Genomic DNA, 3,763 nt, shown 5'->3' on the forward strand with positions numbered 1-3,763 from the left:
GCGTTTGTGATTCATAACGTCTGACAGTTATTTTTTAGTTGACCTACTTAATAACTTTGGTGCTGGTTGAGTGTCAGCGTCGATTGCATTGCCATCATTCTGCTTCATGCCCAAAGCATTATGAGTGTTTTTGCCATTAAGTGATATATCATTTATATAGGAGTGGATGTACGTGCTAATGTAAGGTTTTTAGGTTGTTGGACAGGTTTACGGCCAGCAGCAACCATTTCACACTTAAATCAAACTAATTTGAAAACATTAGCAATGAAATTGAAGCCAATACTTAAAGTCTTTGTAATCATACACCCCTTCGACGTGAAAATAGATTTTTAATACATTTTGATAAATAATGTGTTAGGACTTATTTTAACTGTCATTCTGTTACCGTGCGAAATAAAAGAGGAACATACTGAAAATAAGAATTAGGAACCGGAACCCGTACATGACAGATCATGTATAATGTCATTATAGTGATGTCCATGCAGTTCAAAAAAACCTTTTTTAAAGTTAACCAATAGTGAGGAACTTTCCGTCAGAAATATTTTAAAATGTGATTTTTTGATTGGGTGTGACCTTTATCATCAAACATGGCATGACTTTAAACAACGTGGCCTGCAGCTTATGGCTAATGCAATTTTATTGCAATTGTTTTGTTAAAGACACCCAAACCTGCTGTAAGACACTCATCTTGACACATCAACAATAGTCTTCTCTATTATGCTGCGTTCACACCAGCCACGGTAAAGGCGTGAAGCGCGGGTGATTTCAATGTTAAGTCAATGTGAAGATGCGTTGATGGCGTCTGGAGGTCTTGCGGCGTGTTTTTCCGTCAAAGTTAAACATTTTCAACTTGCGTGTTTGTCGCAAGTTTCCGCAACAATCAATTTGCGTGTACTAGACGCGCAAATGAGGCAAAATCGCATTCTACCGCGCCGCGCCAAATGCCTCATTCGCGCCGCAGTAGACGCAATTTTGCCTCATTTGCATGTATAGTTTGCGTGAATTGAGTGTTGCCGCGGCAAACGCGCAAGTTGGAAATTTTGAACTTTGACGGAAAAACATGCCGCGTTAACCAATCAGGAGCTTGCTCTAGTAGTGACGTGATTACAGGAAGCGAGCAGAGTCTCAGAAGCCCTTCCCATGAGGCGAATTTCCACGTGAATGTCTCTATAACTAGAATTTCACTCAAACTGTTCAAATGGCAAACTAGGCGCGGTAGACACAATTTTGTCGCCTCAAACGCGTCTGGTGTGAACCCACGGTTAGATCTACATTTCTGTAGTATGCCATGATAGGGTGGCCATTCGTGCCAGTTTAGCGGGACACGTCCCGGCCAGGATTTCGAAGGGGCGTTCTCCGGAAGTCGCGTTGGTTGACCGCATACATCATCATGGTTTAATATTTCAGGTTCTATTTCAAAAAAGCAACCTTTACATTTCAAGGTAAGAATGAAACTGCATTGTATGTTTTAAAATAAATAAATCTTACATTTCTAATGTATCTTAACTAAAATGTGAGAACCTCAATGACGTATGGGATCGAGCAATGGGACTTCCTTAAGACGCACCTGAAATCCTGGCTGGGACACGTCCAGCGAAACTGGCACAAATGGCCACCCTATGCCATGATGAACTGTGCAATGAAATTAACAGCATTTGTTTTTTCTTACTCATATCCACACTGGACATTACAGTACAATACAGATCAATAAGATTGATGGAATAATAATAATGTATTGTTATTGAGGTGAAAATGATTATGCCCTGACAGTCTTCTTATGAGAATAATAATAATAACAAAATAAACGACGTTTAACTAATGGCTAATCCAGAAATGTAAACATCAGAATCTCATAATGAGTAAAATTCTGAATAGAAAATGTTACTATTAAAAAACGGCACATGGTTTGCTTAATACAACTATTAGTAAGTTCTCCTGACTCACTCTTTAATACATGTATTGACCTAGCTGGTGCAGATGTCTAACATTGGTTGTTATATCTGTTTGATAAAAACAGTACAAAAATACTGTATGTTTTCTTATGAAAAATTGCACAGCATAATTTTTCAAATAGTTTTTTTTTTTAAATAACAAGCTGGTGTTGTGTCATCGCAGTTGCCATTGCAGTCGCTTGATTTATATTCTTTCGCAAAATTACAATTTCAATTGCTGCACTACCACTACTGCATCATTTATACCGTCAAATCATCCGACCGTGCACGGCTGCTGGCTTTGCTCAAGCTGCTGAGGGGTCGCATGTCTTCGATAGTCTCACTGGCTTCCACGGCCAGCTCATCCTCATCTTCGTCTCTGAGTAGAATGCTTGCTACGCTCGGCCCTATCACTGTGGTTTGGGCGTAGGAGGGTAGCGTCTCATCGTACACCTTGGACATGTCTTTTTTAGATGCACCTCTCTCGTCTGATTTCTCCTCAAATGGCTCGTAGGGTGCCGGCAGTTGCCCCGCTTCCATCCCCGTCACCTCTGTCATGGGGAAGAAGTGCGAGGTAGCCTTGTCCTCCTCCAACAACTTGTATCCCTTGGCTTTCTGGATGGAGGACACCGCCATGGAAGGCAAAGACTTGTCGGCCGCCCCAGGTCCCTCGGATTGGGATGGTTTACGAAACGCGAAGTGGATCTTTTTCAGGCCCAAATGGCTGATTTCCACAAAGTTGAGAAAGAGGGAGACGCAGGCTACGGCCAACATAAAGATGATGAAGACGGTTTTCTCGGTAGGTCTCGAGACAAAGCAGTCGACCGTGTTCGGGCACGGCCAACGGCTGCACTTGTACAGCGGCAGGATTCGGAAGCCGTACAGGTAGTACTGGCCCACCACAAAGCCTACCTCGAACAGAGTCTTAAAGATAATGTGGCAGATATACGTCCTCAAAAGCGTGCCCTCCAGACGAAACTTCTTGCTACCCTTCGTGCCGGTTTCCTTAGTCGTGCGGACGCTTCCCTGATCGGGTGCAAGCGGCAGCCTTTCTTCATTTATCTCTTGCTGCCTGTTTATTTCTGCCTCTTCTTTTTCTTTGCGTTTCTCTTCCATATGTACATGGTGGACAGCATGGCCCACGTACACCAAAGAGGGTGTGGAAACAAAGATGATCTGAAGAACCCAAAGGCGAATGTGCGAAATAGGGAAGGCCTCGTCGTAGCAAACGTTCTCGCAACCCGGCTGCTGCGTGTTGCACACGTAATCCGACTGCTCGTCGCCCCACACGAACTCCGCAGCCGTGCCCAAGATCAGGATTCGGAAGATGAACAGTACAGTAAGCCACACCCTACCGATTACCGTAGAATGCTCGTTGACTTCCTCAAGGATGTTGCCAAGGAAACTCCAGTCACCCATCGTTGACTGTCAGCACTGCGGAGAAAACGAGGAGATGTTTAAGAAAATTAGGCTAATTATTTTAGCATTATAAAAATAATATTGTAAAGGTTAGGGCATCATTTACAAGGAACCCACTGCTGGCCAAATTAACTTTTAAACGTTTTAAAAAGTCGTTTTTTGTCTAAATAACTTGTGAGATGTATGATATTCCATCATGTAAGCAAAGTCAACAGTGTTTGCGTTCATGTCTTTATTTATTTCATTTATTTTTGGACTATGGTTAGACATCTATTTCAAATTTTGCCTTGTTTTAGCCTAGATGTCTGGGCTTGGTTTGGACAGCTATTGGACGCCTAATAAACTCAAAATTGCATTTCTAGAAATTTTTTACAAAACCATGATAATATTGATAACCGTGGTGATTTTGGTCA

The 3,763-nt window shown here is 42.3% G+C and overlaps 1 protein-coding gene across 2 annotated transcripts; it reads right to left on the reverse strand.

Moving 5' to 3' along the window:
• Positions 1-2,192: 2,192 nt before the first annotated feature.
• Positions 2,193-3,350, reverse strand: gja8b (gap junction protein alpha 8 paralog b). 2 transcript variants are annotated; one of them, XM_065295842.2, is made up of 2 exons: positions 2,451-3,350; positions 2,193-2,372 (listed from the first exon to the last, which is right to left on the reverse strand). In XM_065295842.2, exons 1-2 carry the CDS (start codon positions 3,348-3,350, stop codon positions 2,193-2,195), a joined length of 1,080 nt encoding a protein of 359 aa, XP_065151914.2. The 2 variants fall into 2 exon arrangements, with proteins under 2 accessions (XP_065151914.2, XP_065151913.2); XM_065295841.2 differs by having other exon boundaries at positions 2,193-3,350.
• Between the last annotated feature and the right edge of the window lie 413 nt (positions 3,351-3,763).

This window comes from Paramisgurnus dabryanus, chromosome 4, assembly GCF_030506205.2.
Source record: "Paramisgurnus dabryanus chromosome 4, PD_genome_1.1, whole genome shotgun sequence".
Classification (NCBI taxonomy): domain Eukaryota; kingdom Metazoa; phylum Chordata; class Actinopteri; order Cypriniformes; family Cobitidae; genus Paramisgurnus; species Paramisgurnus dabryanus.